We start from the raw sequence: 19,296 nt of genomic DNA, 5'->3' as shown, positions 1-19,296 counted from the left end.
GGTGCCTTGCTTCCGGTTCGACCTTCCGAATTCCAGGGGGGTTCCAGTGCCGATGGTGCAGATTTGCATCCATCGCAATGATTGTCGCGTGTTGCCTGGAGTAGTGCAATGTCAGCCAATTTTGCAGTTCCCCTACTGAGGAGAATGAAGACGGGGGATTGTAAATATTAAGAAGTCGGAAAACTTTCCCGGATTGGGTCACTTCCAGTCCAATCATGTTCTGTGATCCACCCTCCAGTAGCCTAATGGCCTCTGATGGAACTGATCGCCGAACGTAAATAACAGCCTTATGCCGCTCCCGCCAGCATGTCGGAGTATGCTCATAAGCTACAAACGAGCGCCAAGCCAAATGCTGCGGGGGGCAAAGATCAATCGGGTTAACCCAGGGTTCTTGGATGAGGAGGAAATCAAAAGAAGAGGAGGAATTGAGAAGACTTAGCGTGACAGCTTTCGCGACGTGGCAATTTAACTGTAAAAAAGAAAATGAGTCAGCATCAGGGTGAAGGAAAGAGGTTGCCGCCAAGGTGTCTTGACGAAGGGGATCAAGGAAATCGGCCGGAGGGGGGCAGGGTTGAGAGGATGCAGTGATGAGAGGTGGTTGATTTTGGGGAGGATGACGATCGGGGGTTCCGGAGGTTGTACCGATCATTGAGAGGGGGGGCGTTTTTTGTCGAACCAGGCCTTCTTGAAGGGGCAGGCCATGTTGAAAGGGGTGTGGTCGGCGTTGGTGATGCCTTCTAGCTTGTTCTTGATGCCTTCTTGGCAGAGGATGCAAGTCTTGACGCCGCCGATGCCTTCTGGGCATTCATTTGTCGGGTGGCTACACGCGCATTTAGCGCATCGCGCCGGCTCACGACACCATTTACCGAAGTGTCCCATTCTCAGGCATTTGAAGCATTGAGGGGGCCTCGGCTTGAAACACTCGGTTCGATGGTAGTCGTAGTTCAGGAAGATCCCTGAATTTTGAAGTCGGCGAGCCAAATCCTTGTTGGTGAAAGCCAACACCAAGGAGCCGGCCTTCTTGGCCGACGGCTCGTTCGATCCCATCCAGCGGACGCGGGCTAAGTCGGTCGCCTGGAAATTGTTTTCGGAGGCCAGCAAGGCGAGGTTAACAGGCTTGCTGATGTCAAAGGACTTAGGAACTCCGTGCGCCATGATCGAATACGTGCTAGGAGTTGCCTCAAGATCGGGGTGAACTGCTTTGGACCACACGTGTTTGTTGTCCATGAGCCACTTCTGGTGAGACTTGTTCTTCGTGTAAAATGAAACGTCACCGGATGGGAGCATGCTGACTCCTCGGACCGCGACAGCCTCCCCATCAACTCGTGCTTCAAGACCGAGGAGGGTCTCGTTCGTCTTCTGAACCAAATAGGCGCTGGGTACATCTTTCAAGGTTGTATTCGCCGGGTTGGAGTGGATGATGACCCGCTTCGGTTTCAGCGATGCCAGAACTTGTTTGGGTGGGGGACGCGTCGTTGGCGCGGCGATCAGACCAGCAAGCGTCGGCGGCGCATGGATAGAACCATCAAGATTGGTCGACGCGGCAGACGCGAAGGACTTTCCTAAGCTTGTCCCGGGTTTGGGCCCGCTCTTCAAGAGTTTCTCGAACGCCGCCATGCGTTCGATGATCGGATCAACCTTGGCATCCATCTTGGCGTTGAGCTGATCGATGGTGGCCTCGAGGCGGTGAATCATCCTCTCGTTGTTCGTCGAGAGTTCCAGCAATAGGTCCACGAATTTCGCGTCCAACAAAACCGCGCCATTCGCGTCGCGTTCGCCAAGTGCCTTGGTGAGCAGGATGTGAAGGCTGGATGCGGGGGGTTGAGTGACCGGGCGGGGCGGAAGTCGGACCTCCAGGTCGTCCATCATCTCCGAGTCGCCTGCGTTTGGCGCGCCTCGAGGTGGGTCGGGGGGGCGGTGGGCGGGAAGCATGAGCTGCCCGGAAGGAAGGGGGGAAGGGAAGAGAGCTTTTCTGATTATTGGGGGGAGGGGGTGGTGATTTGTGGAATTTTCGGCGCGTGGGGTGGTGTTTTTTGTGGTTCGCGTCACAGCACGACGCGAACCACAAAAAACACCACCCCACGCGCCGAGCTAGCGTGTCGTAACGGAGATCTGCGCTCCGGACGAGGTGACATCGGGTAGCTTCTTGGGGACATAAAAGAGCATAAAAGCCGGAAGGTTTCGTCACTCTTGAGCCTCAGATAACATCAGCTCGCAACTGTTTGCCGGATATTGCCACAATCATTCATTACCCTACAGCAATAAGCTCGCCCTCACTCTTTCGGGAAATTATAACGAAGTCAGGCGCTTTTAGGCAGCTACAAACCAATCAACGAAAGACTTATTCGTAAGCCATCTCGTGTTCTTGATCCATGAATGCAAGCGTTGGCTAATTCTTCTTCCTGCGCCCATGTTCCTGTGGTCCGCAAATCCGGCTTACCCCTAATCCGAGAAGACTTGAAGATTATCAGGATGCAGACCTTCCATGGAATCGGATCCCCATTAGTTCTCCTCTTCGTCATGATCGCGGCCGCCCAATTAACTTTGGGCGTAATTATTACCCCTCGCGGCTCGCCAGACCTGGCGACCGGGAGGGTGACTGGAAGTTGCCAGGTCACCGGACATTGTGATCATCGTAACTCACATTAAGGACGAGGTCGGACAGCGAACAGTCATTGATCTTACTGTCGACAATTTTCGAAGGGCGGACGGGTCCAACGAAGATAGCGAACTTCCTTTTCGGTAGCACACCTGCATACTTCCTCATCCTCGCCCCAAACCACTGCCCTGAACGTTGTCCTCGATATATTCTTGTCATACATATTTATCCATCGTCAACTTACTGCACCACTCCTTTCAGTTAATAGTAAATTGGTAATTTCCGGAAAAACAAAGCAAGATGTGAAAACCTGTGCAAGTGGATGTGTTGTCTGATGCTTGTTACTAGAGTCCAGGGGTGGTTTCGCAGCCGCCGACTGCTTGGCTGCGGCTGCCTCCCTGATTGTTCGCTTTCGCGAGGGGAACAGCGGGGGTCTATAGACCAGGTGACTCCAGGTGACTGGATTGAGTGCGGGTGAGACCAATGAGTCCTGCGATGAGACTCTTGAAAGATGATTGTGGAGAACGCGAGGAACGAAGAAGTGCGTGGCGTGTGTTGTATCAACCTCCCGTTGGCTGCAAGCTTTTGGCCAGGCCAATCCTGAAGCGAAGTAAGGTCAGTTCGGCATGGTCATCCTGGGGAATGGACATGCAACACTCCTGATGACTTTCACCACATCTGATGTTTAAAATTTCCTTAAAAATCCTCCTACAAACTATTATCTAGCCACGCCCGCATGCAATTCAGACAAGCTGTTTTTCATTTGCAGCGCATATAAAGATAGGCGAGATTGAGTAGTGCGATGAGGGGTGTTTTCATGTGACTCGTGAGATGAGGTGGTTGCAAAAGGTTGTTGTTGACGGTGGGAAGTTATGGCGGCCCATTTGGGTCATTATCTGCAGCCAAGCCGAGGCGATCAGAGCTGGGCGGATGACGAAGGCTGGTGATCTGCTCCCACAAAGAGATCACACCCTCACTCAGCCGCATCCGCTTTCAGCCCAGAACCGTTCCGATGGCAGCCTTGCACAACTCGAATCCACTCGGAAAGGCTCCGCGCATCAGAGAGCCAACAGGGGGACAGTCCACCGCGGGGGAGAAAAGCCATGAGTTGACCGACCAGGTATGTATCTCCAACTACCTTTTCTCGCGGCGATAGACTGCCAATCGATTCACCTCCTCAAACATTGACCACTATCTTTGTGTCGAATGTAGTCCATTCGATTACCCCCGAGAAAAATTATCAGTGTATGTTGTCAGCAGTGTTTCCAGGACTGTGGTCTCTTCTGCCGCGTGCAGTCTCTTGTGCCGATGTACTGACCAAGAAAAATCATTTCGATACGTTAACATGCAGGTCTTTTTGGCCTGTTGCCTTACCGATGTTTGCTCCCTGCTCGACTACACAAGCTTGGCTATCGCCCTGCCGGCAGTCTCGGCGGACCTGAATGCGGGCTCGACGAGCAGCTGGATCGCAAGCTCATACTATGTCACCTCCTCGTCTTGCCAATTACTCTACAGTTGAGTTCTCCCTTCAAGAACGCAGTTTCTATCCTTCCTTGCGTTCTTAAACAAGTTCATACCCTCATTCCTTGTTTCTTTTCGAATCTCTCCCTCACCCCTCAGGTCATCTTTCGGACGTGTGGTCACGGAAGGTCGTCCTGCTGGCATTACTGGTGGTTTTTTTTCTGGGGTCTCTGGCTTCGTCGCTAGCCACCAGCGCCAACCAACTGAGTGAGTACCCCCGCTTACAAAACTACGCATTGCGGGACTAATGGGGCGCCTATCTCATTTCTTTCTTCGTTGACCGTTGAATGTTTAAGTCATCTTCCGAGCTATTTCAGGCATCGGGGGTGGGGGGCTGGTGACGGTTGCGCAAGTAATTGTGTCAGACGTGGTGTCTCTACGAGACAGAGGTAAATACCAAGGCATCTTGGTCAGCTTATCTTGACTTTTTAAGCGCATTGCCGCGTGTCTTACTTCTCCTTGTCGATTTCCTTCTCCAGGGCGCTGCGACTGCACTATCAAATGGAATCGGACCCGTACTTGGCGCTTCTTTTTCACATGGAAGTCGCTGGTCAGTTTTCCATTCATGGGGTATTAGGAGACGTGAACTGAATCGTGTTCCTACTTTCAAAAGGCGTTGGATTTTTCGCATCAACATGCCGTTAGCCGTCCTATGCGCTCTCGCTGCAATATTTTTCATGCCTTTGAAGAAGGTTTCTGGTAGTTGGAAAACGTATGATGCATTCGAGTGACAGCTTACTTCCCAAAACTCTGACGCTGACGAGCTTATGTTGCGCTTCATTCCTACTTGCATTACATTAGGAAACTGGCCCAAATGGATTTCATCGGCTCAGCTCTAACGCTTATCAGCTCATGCTTATTCATCGTATGAAATTTTCATAAAGGCTTAAAGACTTGGGTTTAACTCGTTAATCTACCGCTTCATTTCTGAATATCTAGCTGGGATTTACTTGGGCGGGCGTAACATACCCCTGGCTGTCTCGACAAGTAATCGTTCCGGTATGCTTTTCGGCTCTGGCTGCCGGCCTTTTCTGGATTTGGGAATGGAAATTTGCCTCAATCCCAGTCATGCCGCGTAAGCCCAACTGAAGAAAACAGCACCTCAAGCCAAACATATGTGATAGACCATTGATTACCGCTTATATCTAGTTCGAATCTTCAAATCGACAATCGTTTGCGGCGTACTGGTAACACAAGCTGTGAACGGTTGGGCTGCCTTAAGCCTTTCATTCTACTTGCCTCAGTTCTATCAACTGATTTACGGCTATTCCCCGCTCAAAAGCGCATGCTTATTGATTCCAATCACCGTCAGCCAAAGTAAGTTGAGAACAATCAATATTTGCAGGGATGTCTAGACAGTGCTGACTAATTTATGTTGTCCCCTCGATAGCGTTCACGAGTACTCTTAGCGGCCTCGTTATCACGTGGACAGGAAACTACAGGGTCAGCTTGAAAATCATTGGCGCCCTTCGAATAGCAATTGTTGATTGAAAGTTGTTTTCAGGTCTCTATACTTTCTGGATGGGCGATCTGGACAGCTGGTAATTTTGTAGCGAGTTTACTCTTAGAATGATAAACGGCCTGCTAAGATGATTAATTCTTTGTTTCGTTGATAGGACTTAGCTTGATTTCGACGCTTCATGAGAACTCCAACTTGGCTCGACAGCTATCTTACAGCATCTTAACCGGTAAGTAGAACCCAATTTGATGTTCAACCGTCAGATTTTCTCTTAGAATAATTCCGACCCACCACATGATGTTGACCTTCTGCGTTCGGATGAACCAACAGGAGTTGGAATCGGATGTGTTAGTGATTGCATCATCTCCAGAGAAAGCTCCATCTCCGAAACCGACTTGGTTTTCAATTCGTCACCTCACAGACTTTTCAATCATCGCTTATTGCAATACAAGGTGCTGTAGAGAGACGAGATGCCTCAGTAGTGACTGCTGCCCGCGGATTTTTCAGGTACCTATGTTAGTCACGGTCTAGCAATCATTTGCAATTGCTGTTTAGCTCTCCTTCATCAAAGATAGTCCTTACTCGTGATTTCATCATTGCCTTCAATTCTTGATCGGACATAGTTGCGACGGTTGGCTTATCAGTCTCGGGAGCGATTCTGTACGCGGTTTGAATAACATATTCACTCTTTTCACTTCATGTGACATTCACTGATATGTTTTTTAAATAACGGATGGTTTCCTAGCAACAACAAAGCTAAGCACATTCTCGAGAGGCAAGGCTTTGAGACCCAGCTTATTTCCCAGATCTTGGACTCACCTCTCGCTATCCTTGACGGATTGGCTGATCAAAGCAACCAGAGGGCCCAGTTGATCAGCGCATACCGAAGTGCATTCCGGGCTGTCTTCCTGTTTTCGACTGGGCTAGCGGCCATGTCCTTGCTTTGCACCTTCTTCTTTATCAAAACCAAATCGGTCGATCGTCCGTTGGAAGATGCTAAGCTTCAAGCCGAATATCAGCAATCTCTGCAAAGGAAAAAATCGGATTCCCCATTGGTGCTAGTCGGTAATAGCAAATGCCCCAAACCAATCACTTGAGTTGGCAGTTAGGTTTCCTCAGTATGCAGTTTTAACCTGACGGCGTTCAACTCTGCTCTGTTGAGAAACTAACCTTCTCAATCTCAATGCTATTAAACTTTAAAGGAAAACTCGCTTGTATGATCTAATTCAAGGGGTGCTCGATTTCCCACAAAAAAATCTCATTTCCTATAATTTTGATGGAAATACTGTCCACCCTGATGATAACATAAGACTACCATAACCATTCTCCAAAGAACAAGAGCTGAAAATAGCAGACTGGGGTTTTGGCGGACTAACAGGGGTTGTTTCATTGAGCACGTCGCTGAGAAAGCAAGCGACTTTCTCTCTGTACATAGATGGAAAAGAAGCAAAGCACAGGCGTTTAACTAAGAGCAAAATAAAGTGCTGATAATGAATAGTGTCGCTTGTATGTTGACTACGGTGGTTATAAAAGAGAAATCCAGTCAACTAGCGTGCTTTAGAATACCGAACCCGGTCGCATTCAAATAGATACATAAATAACAAAAGGGTAATGGAAGTGCAGGCAGAAATGTGTGAGCCAAAGATATTGTTTTCTAATTGTACAGGGGGATAAAGCCTTTCCGCTGGAAGCAAGAAAGGAAAGATCTGCCAAGCGCGCGTTACTGGATGGGTATGGCCCGTACAAACGTTGCATGAACCTCAGCCAAGCCGCGGGGGTCAGAAAAATCGTCGGGATCTCGGGTTTCGTCCTGGGAGAAGTTCTCGACGCCGGTTGTAATGCCGAGGGAGCTATCGCCACTGACGAATGAGTCCCTGTCCATCATGTGCACTCTTCGTCTCCAAAACCTGTTTGGAAGCTGTTGGTACGAGTACTTTGCAGGGCGTAACTGACGGGATTGCGATGTCCAAGCCAAAGTGACAAGAACGATAACCAAGATCGAAAGTGGCGCCATTCGCATCGCGGAGAACTGCATTTGGAAACTTCGGGGGAGGGTGATCTGTGAAGGAAGTACATAAGATTGGAGGAGTTCAAGCGCACAGAGGTTCAGAACACTACTTTGGCAAGCAACCAACGACAAGACGAAGCATCGGTACCTACGTGACGGAAGTACTATCAGGCTCAGTAACAGAAATAGACTTTAGGAAGGATGCCTAGAGACGGAGGGGTGGACTTTTGTGTTGGGCAATCGCTCTGAAGTTTTTTCTTGAAGGCGGAGTTGAGATGCGGATGAGGCAGGGTCTGCTCATCAACAGTCAGCCTTTTAAAGGGCAAACTGACTATCGGCAAATGTTGCACATGCTCCCGAGTCTCCGGCCATGAGATTCATCAATTGGACACATAAGCCATCTTCTGCACTTCGAAGATCACGATATCTACACTACAATCAGCCCAAAAAGCCGTGATGATAATGTATTTTACTGTATGTGTATGCATTTAGATGCTTATTGGGATTACCATCCAAGGCGATTCCAGCTGCTTCCAGGGAGGCTCGAATAACAGCGCAGAAGGTCATTGGTAATGTAAACTATGGACAATTTAACAGGTGCATTCAACTCATCAGATTCTATTAAGCGAGTCAGCAGCAGTTGTTGCATTCCGTTCTGGCGCCGGTGTGGCCGCTGCAGTGGCGCATCGATTCGTCATCACCACAGTGGCAACAGTCGATGTGATTTTCAGCTGAGAAGACCAATTACAACCAATGCCCACTGCATGCTTACTTGGAGGCTGGATACCAAGCTCACCTTTCGCTGTCAGAGGCATAGCCTGCAACTCCCCTGATGGCAACCATGAGTTTCGCCGTGCCGTGATGTTACATACATAAAGGCCATGGGAGGATGTCTAGCGGGCACGAAATCAAGTCTCAGCTAGTACCTGCCAGCTGGAAGCAAGGCTTAGCTCAAATTAGTTCTTGTCAAGCGCAAGGGAATCTTAGACGACGACGTACTTGGCTCTTTGTCGGCATGGGCTTCTAGAGCCTAAAGCACCTCGTCAAGGTTGTTATAGCGTACTTCAGAGTCAAACCAATGTCGACGGCTCGATTGGCAGACTTTTTTGGCAACTTCAGGTCGGCCTAGTGCTGGAAAAACTCGACTTGACCCGTTTAGACAGCCTGCCTACACCGTTCTCTTGGCATCAAGGAGTCTGAGCCAAAATGATTGGGCCCATGCGGCTACCCTGAGACGGATGTCGTCAATCAGGCCTTGCTCCGTGCTACCTGCATTTTGGATGTTATCGAAAAGAACATGTAGGTCTTGCAATTGTCGCAATATTGCCTGCTTGTTAACACGAATGTTTGTAGATTGCATTTGGGAAAAGGGGGGACATGTTCGAAATCCAAGTCCCAATCCCTGCGAGCGAATAGCTTCGAGAGTGCCCTTGGCATAGGCCAAAGGGGAAGGTGCAACTTTGGAAAGATAGTCAAAACACGCCAACAACCGCTGCCCAGGAACAAATTTCTGGGCTCGTATGCAGATGAAAGAAGGGAGCTACTGCATAGTATTCTGAGTCAAGATACGTGTTTTTCTCCCTCGAATCAAAGCAGACCGGTGCTCTTGCAGAATGTGAATCCAACTTGGCCCCAATGGCCAATCGATAAAAATATTACCCTTGCAATGCATCACAAACGCTGTCTTGAGTTTTCAGAGCATCGGGTTGATGAAACTGACTAGGCTTTCCAATCTTGGGAAGTAAATAGATAGAGGAAACAACAACACCAGCGCTATTGAAAATATTCAGGGATTTCCAGAGAAGAGTGGACACATGTGTCGATAATAATAAGTATAATTATAGATAGAGAGAGAATTTTCAACGGAGGTGACGTTGAGCGAGAGGAAAAGTGGGAGGCAGCTTAACCAGAAGCAAGAGAGGGGTCCGATTCGAATCCAGCTCAATCACTCGATGGATACTGTAGTTTGAGGCAAACACATTGATCAATTAGAACCTCTCTGCATTGAGAATGATAAGCAGGTCGTGGAACATCGAGACCTAAGTTATAGCACTTACTCGGTAAACGGTAGTCAACATGAGCCTCCAGGTGCGGTGCTGGTAGGCCAATGTCGTTGATGACAACAGGGGCTCCCGCCACCTCTAAGGAGGAATACTTCTCACCGTGGTTGACCTTGTGAACCGAGCCGTGCTGGGAGGGATGGTGGTGATTGTGAGAGGATCCATCACGGTTGGCGACAACATCAGGCATGTCATCAGTTAAGTCCTGACTGTATTCATTTAGCTCGGGGCCTCCGATGGTTGTTAGATGGTCCATGTTTATCTTGGTTAGGTCAGGTAGACTCGTAGGTCGGGCCGTTGAGACGCCGCATAGAGCCATAAGGGCAAAGACAAGCGCGAAAAATCGAAGCATTGCGAGTAGAAACTGGAGATGTTGATGGCCTGATCAAGGTACGAAAGTCGGCGAGGACTAGTTGAAAGCGAGGTAAGGGAATACATTCAAGGTTGATCTCGGAAACTCATAATACTACATTTTGTAATGAAAACCAGAGCTTACCTGCAGTTAAATTAGAGTCTTTGGAAGTTGGACCCGAGAAATGTTTTGAAGTAGATAATTGGAAGCGGAAGTGGGCCCTTGGCAACCGAACGGAGGTCTGTTTTATGTTGGAATCCGTCGGCTGGCGAAAAATGTTTCTTGGATCACCTCACGGGAAGACACACGGCAGTGGAATGATCCAGAAAGAAGCCCCAGGCACGCGGAAAGCGCGCTGGTGACGTGACTGGAGAGATGAGATGGCTCAAAGCCGACGGTTGCGTTAATTAGTTTCCATCCAACTGGAGTCGAATTTCGAAAAATGCCACAATGACCTCCGTCACATGCAACACCAGTCGTAATACAGCTTGCAACCAGAGCCGAATCTGGGAAAAGGATCTTGTAGGATCTTGTCTTTGACAATTTGACAGACATATGCAATATGTATCCATCCAAGCCCTTCTGGTGGACCTCGGACGCTCGGCGATCGTGCGACGGGAATGGTTGATTTGATACATAGGAGGCCACAAGCTGCCACAAGATTGCCTGGTGACGTACATATTCAGCTGGCGGCGGGGTCACAAATCGGGCTGCGGTATACAGTTCAGGGCTGTACTGGACCAGCGGACGTGGCACCATTGGAGGAGTCCAGTTGATTTGTACATCGATGCACAAGGCATGTGTTCTTTCTTATCACGAAGGTGTTTCTTCACTTCAACAATCACCTGAAACTGTGAATGAGATGATGCTAGGTGGGTTGATTGATTTCCAGAATGATGAATGCCTGGCAAAGGGTTGGTAGGTGCACAAGACGGAGTGGTTTCTACCATACATAACTTGTTCACGTTTTAACTCCAAAATGTCGTCTACAATCGTGTCAGTTTCATTGCTCAACAACATTAACGTAGACAGATGTCCGCCCTTTACTTTAGGGTGAAAACGAGAGGGACATCCTCTTATTGTTATGAAGCCTGGAGTTGGAAAACGTTTTAGTAATGCATCCCGTGACGGCTACCTTTTGGGGAGAACATGCTTACGTGGCCCACCCAGTAATCGCGAAAAGCAAGATAAGGTCATGAGAATTGCGATTAGGACGTTGCTCGAGCCATCGTTATGAAGGATTTCATTTTGGTGTTGCTTCGTGGTGGCGAGTAAGCAGGATGAGTTTTTGATCAGGATTGTGTCAATTTTATCATGTTTGTAGCTGCTGTTCTTCTACATCCTGCCACCAAGGGGGAAGTGGGTGATTGTTGGCAAGAACGATATCGGAGATCAAAGTCACCCGTTTGGAGGGATGGCACGGGATGAAGCGTATGCCTCACAGGTGTCTGTTCTGTCGTTGATTGAGAGTCGTCATTGGTCTCCAATTCTGCCAAAGAAAAGTCCTCTCTTAATGTGGCAGTGCCGGATAAGGAGTGAGTGTGGTCTGGGACGACCTTGATTCCCCCGTGCTCACAACCTGACCATTCAAGCTGCGAAAGGAATTCACCTCCCATTTCAGTGCGGAAACATGGGGCCCTTACCAAAGGGATTGACACAATCACAGCCCAATTCGAGTCGGATTTTCAATTCTGTTTCTGTCACATTTATGAACAGTTATCATTTAAACGTTGCAGCTTTTTCAAGCTGTTCAGATAAATATGTAAATTGTGATAAAAATAGCCTTCAAGTTACGAAACTTAACCAGGCTTATTGATAGAACAACATGGTGGCTGCTGGTGGCTGTATTCAAACTGCAGTCAGCAAAAAATCTGACATCCAATGGGGGATCCATATACGTTAGACACAAGCATCAAGCTGTCTCTGTTTGTTTCTATCCCCGCCCGTCACTTAAGGATGCATTTTCTTCATCCATTATCGCCCTGACCCCCAAATAGGTATTTTTGCTAGTTCCATTACGAATGAACTCCGCAGGAACATAAACAGCTGTATCGAGGAGCTCAATCCCAATCTTCTCGTCCCGTGAAGCTCTGTGAGCCAGCAAAGTAGGCCTTGATTCCATAACCTATTGGAGAATACAAATTTCATTCGTGAAAACATTTTTTGAACTTTCGTATACAGTTCTATGACTGAAGTCTATATGAGCACGATTTAAATGAAAGGGGGTGTTACGTGCACTGTGAAAAGCACTTCGCGCACTGTGGAAGCCGGCGACTCGACGTCGCAGCCCTTGCGCGCTTTCCAGTAACATGCAGTACATCTCATCGTTTTTTTCTTTTTTCTTCATCTCCTTGAGTTTTATAAATTGCAATGTGATCAAGTGATGTGACTGACAACAGTTGATTGAAGTATAGTTTCAAAGCGTATCTTTATCTTTCAGCTCTTTTCCTAACGCATCGAACGATAAATCTATTGTTATCTGGTGGGAGTCGACACTGGTGATCTGGAAAACTTGCCAGAGAAGCTATGTTTCTTTCACGTAAAAAATAGAACTCCTGATGTATCAAAATTCTGACCCTCGCAGCCTCTTAAAAACTGCCATCACGTACCCAATGAATTTTATTAGGAGGATGGAAGTCGCGCCGAAGAAATACATTTCTCCTATCCTCGTGACACATTTGCATTCGCGTTCAATCTCAAGAATGCTCAGCCGGACACGGCGTTCATAGCGACGAGCTTTTAAGATGCCGAAAAATAGGCGCGTCTTCCATTCCCCATAGGCGCAGCATTTGGGGCATTTCCTACCGTTGAAAAGAGAAAGATGACATTGCGCATTCGGGGCTTTTCATCAATTTCGGCTTTGCCTGTTTTCCTCTCACCTAATAAGCCTCTCCCAGGTCCCCAGTCCATATCCCTGCTCTTCACTTCTGCTTCCGCCTCCTCACTATCTTGTCGCAAACTAGAATCCAAATAAATACTTCACTAATTCCAACCGGTCTTTAAGCAATCTTTCGTAAGATCAAATAATATCATAATATATCTCATCTTTTTGCGCAATGGAAGAGATCAGCAAGAATCAGAAATCGTATAGAGGTGTGAATACAGGAACCTCCGAATGTGCGTTCCTTCCAGCTATTTTGATTTCGCGGGATTACACGACACTGACCTAATTTCTTTCTCTGCATACAACGAATCCGGTAGCGATCGCCCTTCCTCTCGCCGCCGAGCCTATAGAAGATTACTCTGAATTTTTTCCAGAGGACAATGGACGCGATAGTATGCTTGCTTTGTTATTCTTCAATGATAATTGTTTGTATTGTTCATTGGGTTGTTGATAATCTTTCGGTCACTCTTTGTTTTATCTCAATAGAAGAATCCCTCGAGGCCGACCAGGAATTCACAGACCTGGATCAACAAACCCTAGATGGTGCGTTCTTTGTGGCTATTGGGTTTTTATGGATGCAAAACACTCATGATCATTTTTCTCACTGGGTAGACATTTCCTTCCTCATCAACGAAAGTCCGCCAGACGATGAAGACTTCGAAGATGACTTGGAAGATATTTGTTCAGGTGCATCCGGCAAACAAGGTTAGTGGGTTTTTGGTCTGTCCGCTTTCCAGGGCACAGAACTGATTTGATGTCCTCGCTTGAAATCATCAGATACCGACTCCCACAGTAAGTTCGGTTCGCAAAGTGGTCGAGGTCAAGTTTCCCCCCAAGGTATGTTGAATTGAGTTTCTGGTAATTTTAACAAGGCGGGTGCAATGTTGATCAAATGTTTGGCTCTCTGATCCTTCAAGCCGACAACTCGTCTAGCAACAATAAAAATCAGAATGGCCGGAGAAAACCTGGGCGGGGGGATTTCTTAGAAGAAAGCTCCTTGGATTACTACGCACAGACCCACCCTGCCGTGGTGGGACCACGGCATCCAGATTCCCCCCCTGTCCGTCACCCGAGAGCTTTGACTTTGATAATTCGGGAAGGTTTAACCAAGACTCAGGGGCTTGGAACCCCAGCTAGACCACGCGAAGATGCGCAAGGAGTCCTTCGAAATCGAACAAGGGATGGGCTGACCGCCAAGAACGCAATTCTCGTGAGTTTTTTCTTAGCTTTCATTGATGAGGGGTAAATCAAGTAACTGATCACATCTATGCAATTCAGTCAAAGAATGCTGTCTCTTGTAATGTTCCTGCCCAGGATTAAGATTTCAACCTAATTGTATTCATATCATATTTTCTTGAAATTCAACCTATGGGTCCCTTGAAAACTGCCAAAAAAACATCTAAAAATAATTCTACCCAAGCTCAGCGTTTTCGTAAGTGCTGGAGCCACATTGCTGGTAGGTTTATCCCATGTGGCCAAAACAAATCTTGTGCGCACTTATTGATCAAAGCAGAATGCCATGTGCAGCTGTAGCTCTTCAACGTTTTTTGGTTTGTACATAATTTGAATGGGGAGGTAAACTTTCTTTCGCTCCTCTCCACAACCTTACTTTCTTAACCATTGTTGTTGACAAGCTGGGATGGGGAAGATCGAAGTGATTTGTTTTTCTTATGTAACAAGTCAAGCTCCTTGACTTCCCATCACATAGGTTCTTGATTGTGGAATGAATTTCTGATGAGTTTTCTATTGTACATTTAACCCAACCTTTGGTAAAATCCGCATGGCTCTTGTTGGAGCCCAAACTTGCATCAGCTGGACCTTATAACTGTCCAGACGGACGGTCAACAGCTTAGGCAGGTTAGCTTGCGATAACAGAGCCGGATGATGGCGTTTTACCTTGGAAAAGCCGTGGTCTCTCCAAAAACGGATTGATCAGTCGAACCAAGACGACGAAGTCAACGAGCAGGATGAACTTTTGAAAAAAAACAACGCAAAGATGGTTTCTCTTGGAGAGGAACAGGATGGTAGACGAGACGAGGAAGATGTTGTTCCGTAATCAGGACTGAAGTAGAACATCACTCATGACTGTCTGTGTGCTGCTGCAGGGTTCTTTTTTTGTATGTATTTACAAATGATATTAAGCTGCAGAGATGATGGCGTTTATGAGATCACCGTCGCTTGATTTGAGCGCCCGAACTGAGGAAAAAAGGTGATAGACGGATTTAGTTAGGTTTGATCGGGTTCGGGAAAAGGTGGAAGACAGAGAGAGGAAGAAGCAAGCCAAGAAAGACTGACTGGCTCGATTGCGACTACATTTAACTTGACCCATGACGGTTTCGATATCGTCGGGATCGATTCCCTCAGCGTCCTCGGGCTCGGCATCCTCAGGCTCATCCTTTTGCTTGTTGGCCGCTTGTTTACCCGCAGCGGAGTTCGACATCATCATCTCGGGCTGGAAGCCGCCTCCTCCCCCAGCATTCGGCTGTGCTCCTCCTCCTCCGGTCAGGTTCCCTAGACCCGCCGCCGCATCCTCCGTGCGGGCTTCGCCAAACACTATGTAACAGTTGGAGTGCGGTGACTTGTACACCTCCGCATTCGCGATCACAAAAAAGTGTTGCTGCACCCACGAAAGTCGTTATCGTGAAAGAATTAAACAGACAAGAACCGATTCCCCGTCAATGAAAATCAATAATCCACCAATCATCGTTGTGGTGACTCTCGAGTATATCAAAGCGGATTAAACGCAAGATTGAACAAGGAGGACTGACAGCTTTCGAGCGTCGCATAGTGACTCTCGAGATCCCAGGGACTTTTTTGAGACCGAGTTTGGCGAGAGCCTTCCGAGCCTTACGTTCACCTCGAGATTGTAAGGAGTCGTCGCCGAGGGTAGGGCCGCCTTGATCGGTATCGTCTTTCGAGGGAAAGAGCTGGAACCCCATGTCTTCCTGTTCCTCAGCATCTGAAGAGATAGTTGTGATCTACGATCGGTCGGATGCCAGTACATCATCAGTGAGCGAAAACATCTCCAATTCTCGGCCGTCATCTCATTCCCGAGGAGCGGAGAAACACTCACCTGAGGTTCTGCCATCTTGAGATTTATGGAGCGTTGTGATCGATTCGGAGATCTTTCTAGATGGTGTTCCTGGGAGAGAGCCGCCCGTCGATTGTGGATGATGCCAGGTGGATGTGGTACAGTCAAGAGACGCTGGCGATGATCGGCAGCGGGTGTACTTGCGCTGCGCCGCGGAAGTGCGCACAGCCCACCTCGGAGTCCGGAGTCAAGAAAAACCATGGATCATTTTCATGTGACATCTTGGGTATCACGGCAGCAATTAGTAAAGATGGGATGATACCATGAGGCCAAAGGGCAAAAAGACAGCACAAGGCAGGACCCTGCCTCTGCCAAGCATGGAAGCAACTCCAAACTCACCGGAAAAGAAAAAATAAGGCACAACCCCACCTCCGCCAAATGAGTAAGCAACTATGTAAAACCCCACCAACCAACCAGCAGACCCTGATCCTGGCCCCAATGACCAAGACCCCAGATTAAAGACTCAATAATGGGCCTCAGGAACCACAGAATCCCGGAATAGATTTCAGAGAATGCCTCCAAAAATAGATTAAACTAGTATTCCAGGGGACAAAGCAGAGTTCAAGGAGCTACTCCCAATTATGCACCTCCAGGGCTGGATGCTGTTATGGTTTCCAACAACCTACCAAGTGCCACATGCATGAACAAAACTCCCATTTGTAAAATTATTTTTTCAGAATACTTCAAAATAGATAACCCAGCAGATTCCTCAACTGCAATTACTGAAGAATGTTAAAACTCTCTCTCATGTCTTACTTATACCTCAATCATGTTAACTGAACTTATTAGTCTAGGCCCCGTTTGGCTGCCGCGTTACATCCTTTTTTCTAGACGTTTGGCTGCCGTGTTACATCCTTTTATTAGAATCAATCTCAAACATCACTAGTAAGACTGAATAGTACCAAATTTAATGTAGTCATTGCACCCCAAGTAGTAGATCATTTGAGTCATTTCTACTTCTTATTTAGATTTGTTGATATTATTTTATTAATTTTGTATCAAAACCACAATCTGAATAATTGTAGATAGCCCTTATGAATTATATCTTAACCTACATCAATCAATCAGAACCTCATTGGTTCTCCTCCTTCCTTTTCCACCAATGTGAAAATCTAGTCAGACAAACTCTTCTCACTTTCCTACATCTTCATGCCATTTCTCCACCCCCCCCCTCTTTTTGGGCTCTGTGGTCAAAAATTCAACAAAGAATTACCCACCTTGAATTCAACCAGCAAAAAGCAACTGGACCTCAACAACTTAAATCTCCCTCAAAGTCATAGAAAATGAACCAGTGGATATATTGACCCCATCTCTGACATGGAAAATTGAAATCTTCCCTGTGGACTCAAAAATTGACAATTGCTCACTAGATGTGGAAGGCCAATCAATTACCATAACTGTAGACCAATCTCAATGTGTAATATTGACAAAAAACCAATGGAGCATGGGGTGACTTCCTGTTGAGATCTGCGGGTCTCCCAGAAGTGATCTAGAGCTCAAAAAGCTAGATTTCCCTGCAAAAATATAGACTTTTCAGGTCTAAAATAACATTGAGGTCTTTCCGGTCATTGAGAGGGTGGTGCTGGATGGCTGGTATTTCTCAACCTGGGCAATCCCCCCCCTGTGTGAGTTTCTTGGGGAGAGCCGGTGGCGCACACGGAGGGGGGCCTGACGTCAAGTGATGTTGAGCCAACGTGAATTCTTATTATTGCCCTTAGTTTTGCATCAAACAGAGGGTTTAAAAATTCTAAGAAATTAATGGAATGAGGAGAAAAATGCCCTCTTCTGGATGACAGCAAAAAAGTTTGAAAATTCAGATTTTTTGTATTGCAGTGCGCAAAGTGTTTTAAACTACTGCACACTGTGGACAAGACTTCAAGTGGACACTCCCTGCAGTGCATGTCAAGTTTTTCACAGTGTGTTATAAAGTATATCCGGATAATATTTATAAGATATGAGGGCTTCAGCACTGATAAATTAATTTTCAATCAAAAAAGAACTTATTGTGAACAGATAGCCCCAGGCTGAATGATAAATATCATCAAGAATTTTGTCTTTAACTTTTGTTGGAATTAAATAATTGAATGTTCTGATTGCTTGCCTGATTCCTCCATAAATTGAAATGGATAGTTTTTCTAATATCAATTTCTGATGTTCCTCAATGAATAGCGAAGCTTGGATTTCATGAGGGTTTTTTTTCACATCCTTGGATGGTCCATAAATCAAATCCAAAAGGGTAGTTTTTTCCTTGGAAATTCCCAGCTGGAAAAGCCTTAATGCTTTGAGTGTTTTCATATCTTTTATTGATTGTTCAAATAGTTTCATTACCACAGACAATTTCTTGAGATGAGTTTTCTTCCTCTTCTTCATAAGCCATCTGATAAGGCTCCTGACTTTTTTTGGGTATTGCTCTAACTTCGTTGAATAATTTTCAAGCAATTCAACCTTATCTTTGAGTCAAAATAATTTAGTATCAACTAAACAGCCAAACAAATTGATCATTTCAAGAAACTGAAAGAAAACAGATTGCCTTGATTTAGATCCCAACTATCTCTTAAATCTATTATCACAAAAATAGTATATCATCAGAAATAATCACACATCAGATAGAGCTTATGAGCAGGTGGAAAACTCACTTTTTGCATCAGGTGTAAGTTCCTCAACTTGAATATTTCCTTTGGCTGATAAGCAGTTTGCAAAAAATGAATTTTCTGAAAAATGTTTTTCTTCTGTTTCCTTAACAGATTGCAGTGCTTTGAGGATAGTTTTTAAAGACTTAGCATTCAACAGGTAATATTTCAATGATGTCTATCTTGTTTTTCAAGAATAAGAAACACTCACCACTTAGTCTACCTGGATTCTTCTTGACTCTACTTAGTGAGAAACTCTGCTTTTTCCCTAGATGGACTGCACTCAAGGCAGTTGGGATTGAAGTAGACCAAAATATGAGAAGAAGAAATCGGAATGCAATCATGATTATAATGAACATTTTTCTTCTGAATAGGATGGAGATGGTTGTGGTGATTTGGAACAAGCTGAACTGTTGCAAGTCAGAAAATAACACCTTGCAAACCAAGCTGACTGCTTTCAACTCAGCTTGTTGGAGAGTGAGAATCATATCAACAATACCAAATATTTGAAAACATGCAAAAGAAATTGTACATCCATCAAGGCAACCATACAAAATTGAAAACTCTCACTTTGTGCAGACATACAGAAAGATGTATGTAGTGAGTTTTTCTTTGTATTAATTTCCTGATCAGGGCCAACAGTGAAACAGATACAATACAATACAGTATCTTCAGATATTTGTGTATTTTAT

General features: G+C 46.3%; 5 protein-coding genes across 5 annotated transcripts; 2 read left to right on the top strand and 3 right to left on the bottom strand.

The window, feature by feature from the left end:
• Window positions 1–3,611: 3,611 nt before the first annotated feature.
• PtA15_6A652 (uncharacterized protein) lies at window positions 3,612–6,676 on the top strand (the record flags this gene model as incomplete). The annotated part of the gene is made up of 17 exons (XM_053170380.1): window positions 3,612–3,719; window positions 3,812–3,844; window positions 3,951–4,113; window positions 4,220–4,327; window positions 4,417–4,529; window positions 4,600–4,670; window positions 4,734–4,832; window positions 4,922–4,985; window positions 5,060–5,195; window positions 5,270–5,437; window positions 5,511–5,563; window positions 5,625–5,661; window positions 5,737–5,808; window positions 5,910–5,926; window positions 6,001–6,094; window positions 6,203–6,239; window positions 6,325–6,676. 17 exons carry the CDS (start codon window positions 3,612–3,614, stop codon window positions 6,674–6,676), a joined length of 1,725 nt encoding a protein of 574 aa, XP_053021577.1.
• A 623-nt stretch (window positions 6,677–7,299) lies between these two features.
• PtA15_6A651 (uncharacterized protein) lies at window positions 7,300–7,614 on the bottom strand (the record flags this gene model as incomplete). Its single annotated transcript, XM_053170379.1, has 1 exon — window positions 7,300–7,614. The coding sequence occupies one exon, from the start codon at window positions 7,612–7,614 to the stop codon at window positions 7,300–7,302; it is 315 nt and encodes a 104-aa protein (XP_053021576.1).
• Window positions 7,615–9,532: 1,918 nt separating this feature from the next.
• On the bottom strand, window positions 9,533–9,999 carry PtA15_6A650 (uncharacterized protein; the record flags this gene model as incomplete). Its single annotated transcript, XM_053170378.1, has 2 exons — window positions 9,533–9,546; window positions 9,645–9,999. The coding sequence occupies 2 exons, from the start codon at window positions 9,997–9,999 to the stop codon at window positions 9,533–9,535; spliced, it is 369 nt and encodes a 122-aa protein (XP_053021575.1).
• Window positions 10,000–13,055: 3,056 nt separating this feature from the next.
• Window positions 13,056–14,129, top strand: PtA15_6A649 (uncharacterized protein; the record flags this gene model as incomplete). The annotated part of the gene is made up of 6 exons (XM_053170376.1): window positions 13,056–13,116; window positions 13,201–13,275; window positions 13,370–13,426; window positions 13,496–13,588; window positions 13,661–13,720; window positions 13,801–14,129. The coding sequence occupies 6 exons, from the start codon at window positions 13,056–13,058 to the stop codon at window positions 14,127–14,129; spliced, it is 675 nt and encodes a 224-aa protein (XP_053021574.1).
• Window positions 14,130–15,020: 891 nt separating this feature from the next.
• On the bottom strand, window positions 15,021–15,971 carry PtA15_6A648 (uncharacterized protein; the record flags this gene model as incomplete). Its single annotated transcript, XM_053170375.1, has 4 exons — window positions 15,021–15,079; window positions 15,179–15,500; window positions 15,652–15,861; window positions 15,957–15,971. 4 exons carry the CDS (start codon window positions 15,969–15,971, stop codon window positions 15,021–15,023), a joined length of 606 nt encoding a protein of 201 aa, XP_053021573.1.
• Window positions 15,972–19,296: the final 3,325 nt, after the last annotated feature.

This window comes from Puccinia triticina, chromosome 6A (genome assembly GCF_026914185.1).
Source record: "Puccinia triticina chromosome 6A, complete sequence".
NCBI lineage: Eukaryota > Fungi > Basidiomycota > Pucciniomycetes > Pucciniales > Pucciniaceae > Puccinia > Puccinia triticina.
The sequence above is the reverse complement of the archived record's forward strand: the minus strand, read 5'-3'. Positions and strand labels throughout refer to the sequence as shown.